Source organism: Leishmania donovani, chromosome 27 (assembly GCF_000227135.1).
Source record: "Leishmania donovani BPK282A1 complete genome, chromosome 27".
NCBI lineage: Eukaryota > Euglenozoa > Kinetoplastea > Trypanosomatida > Trypanosomatidae > Leishmania > Leishmania donovani.
The window spans coordinates 126,623-129,549 of record NC_018254.1 but is presented as its reverse complement, the minus strand read 5'-3'; the positions used below and the strand labels follow the sequence as shown (position 1 = coordinate 129,549).

General features: G+C 59.4%; 1 protein-coding gene across 1 annotated transcript; it reads right to left on the bottom strand.

Annotated features, from left to right (window-relative positions):
* Positions 1–931: 931 nt before the first annotated feature.
* On the bottom strand, positions 932–1,924 carry LDBPK_270460 (RNA processing factor 1, putative; the record flags this gene model as incomplete). Its single annotated transcript, XM_003861855.1, has 1 exon — positions 932–1,924. One exon carries the CDS (start codon positions 1,922–1,924, stop codon positions 932–934), a length of 993 nt encoding a protein of 330 aa, XP_003861903.1.
* Between the last annotated feature and the right edge of the window lie 1,003 nt (positions 1,925–2,927).

The window sequence follows — 2,927 nt, the reverse complement described above, 5'->3', positions numbered from 1 at the left end:
GTGTTGTGTTTTTTTGTTTGTGTTTGGGGGGGGGGGGGGAAGAGGGAAGGGGGGCGAGTCAGTGAACGACTCACGGAGCAGAGGAAAAAGGTAGAGCCCTCGATGGGCTCGACGTCGCCCGCAGCTGTGGTCGACCACGAAAGCCGCTACAATGGTCCTTTGGTGTTTCGCAAGCGCGCTTTCGAGTCAGGAACATGCTTGAGAATACGGGAAGAGCAGAAGAAGGGACGGAAAGACAGATTGATGCGATGAGGTGACCCGCAGCGAGAGCGTAGGGAATGGGCGAGGCGCAGCGCGTCGAAAAAAAAAAAGCGCCATCATCGTAATGACATCATGGAATGTCATCAGCCAGGGAGAGGGGGGTCCCCTGTAGGTCGAAAACCGAATTGTAAAGACGCGCGTAGCGCGGTTCGACCGTATTGGTGCACACAAGGCGCGGATGTGCCGACCAGGTATGACGCCGGACCGTCCTTTCGTTCTTCCGCACTCCGTCTGTCGTTCACGTCCGCCCTTCGCTCGTGCACAATAAGAGCGGCATGCTTTCGTTTTCTTGCGCTCTTCTCTCGCCTGTTTGTACGGAGGCGAGGGGAGGGTACAGGTCATCCTCGTCTCCCTGCTGCTGCCGCAGCACCCGCACACGCCGCACGGCGCCGGCGCCGGCGCCATCTTCCCGGCTTCCTCCTTCGCGTGTATTTCGTTTACGTTATGGTTGTTTGCTTGACGTGTAAGAGGGGGGTTGGAGGGAGTGGGTGTAAGGAGCACGGCAGTGCCTCCCCCCTCCACTCCACTCCCGCGTTAATCGTGTTTAATATGACGCCCCTTTACACGCACGCACACACGCTCCTGCTGCTTCCTCGTCGACGGAGTGAGCGCGAGCTGCAGTGCGTGCGTCTCTCAGACTACGTCCATGGGTGTGTGTGTTCCTGCGCGCCTACATGTACCACTCGAGGGTGTCGGCGTCGTGCTCCTTCTTGCGGTACCACTCGTACTCGCCAAACTGCCGGTCGAACGTGCCCGACTGCAGCGATAGGAGGCGCAGCGTGAAGCGCGGGCCCATCTCCTGCAGACGCACCGCCTCAAGGCCGTCGAAGATGTAGCGGTGAGTGCGGAGAAATATGTAGTCGCGCTGATTGTGAAACGTCGCGACGGCGCGGCCAGCGTAGTCTCGAGTGGCGGGAAAGAGGCACTCCAGCATGCGGGAGATGCGGCGTCCGAGTCGCGTGTCAAAGTTCTTGAAGATGAGCTCCGGGTAGTGCTCCGTCCGCGGCGCAGGGTCCTCCAGCTGGGTGTAGCTTAAAAAGTTGGAAACGCGAAAGGTGGCCGTCGGCCCCTCGGGGAGGTGCGAGACGATCAAGTTGTACGGCTCCTTAATGCGATCCGTCACGACAAGGAGGTCTGTGAACTCGCGATTGCAGCAGAACAGAGTAATCTCCTTCAGTGTGTACGACTTGCGCGGGCGGTAGATGCTGTTGGGCACCAGCCACAGGAGCTCCTTTACGAGCTGCTTGGTGCGGAAGCACGGGTGCTCGCCAGTGGTGATGAGCGTCTTGGGGTTCTTGCGGTCGCGAAAGAATGCAGCAAACTCGTCGTCGGCCTCGTCATTGATGATCTCAGCGTCTTCCTTGTTCTCAATGATGGTGACATCGGCTCTGCGCTTGCGCTCCTTCGTTTTGGGGGTCGCCTTGACAGGTGCCTTATCTTTGAGGTGGCGGCGTTCGTTTTCGCGAGACTCGCGACGCGCTCGCTTCGTGTCCTTCTTTTGCTTCAAGATCTCAGTGAAGAGCTGCGACTTACGAATCGGTTGCTGTGTGTTGCGGTAACGCTCCAGCAACGCCGGGTCCACCTCCTGCGCCTTGCTCTCCAGCACGTGCTGCCTCTTCGCGTACGGGCGCGTGCTGCGCTTCGATCGCGCGCCTTTGCCCATCCCGCCGACGGCGAACGAGAAATAGCAGGTGATGCCGTCAAAGAGCGAAAGAAAAGACGGGGCGTGCGGCTCGTGCGGAGGACACGCGTGGGCGCTGCGCGCGTGTGTCGGCCCCTTCCCCGCGATAAGAGAACGACGCCCGAGTCACAGCGACAAAACACACACAAACAAAAAAAGGAAAGGCGAAAGGTTCACACTCCACCTGGGTGACGCTCTCTCTATCAGCGCACGCAAACAGGGTAGCCCGACACGCACACGTACGGCGCACGAGCTTGCGCAGTAGCAAGCTACGGTGCCTTGTACCCACTACAAGTCTTCACTGTAAGAGAGAAGAACGAGTTAGGATGCGACAACGGTGAGCAGCGAGTGCGGAGGCCACCGCAGTGGAGGACTGAAAGGTGCTCACGGAGCAGGATGGACGTGCCGCACACAAACAAACAAACACACACACGCCCCGAAACGAGCAAAAGATGGGCAGGCGGGAATGCGACAGACAGTGAGAGCGAGTGCGGCATGAGCGGTGGATCAGTGGAGTCGGCAAAACGGAGAACGGTGAGCATGATTGTGGAAATTGCATGGCAGGTGCGTGCGGCTCGGCATCGCCCCAAGGTGGGTCGCAGACCCGCGCAAGAGAAAAGAACGGCTACACACACGGGAGCGTTCCCTGCATCCGCTCCGCCTACGGGTTTGTGGAAGAAGGTGGCCGAGAAGGAGTCATACTTTCCATTATGTAAGCCTCGAACACCTTCGCGAAGACGGAACCCAGCAACGTACGTTCGTGCACCAAAGGATAGTCTTTTTCCATCGGTTTGCTTTCTTACTGCCCTTTGCGAATGCCCTGCTGACCAGAGGGACACCCCTCACTCTGCGTGGTACCTCAGCGCCCAGCACACCCCACACCGTATGCGGTGTATGCCCAGGCGGCTCCCTCTCCCCCGCCCCCTCCTATCCCCTGCCAGCGCCGGAGCCCCACTTCTCGTGGTGACAAGGGCCGAGAGTGCCT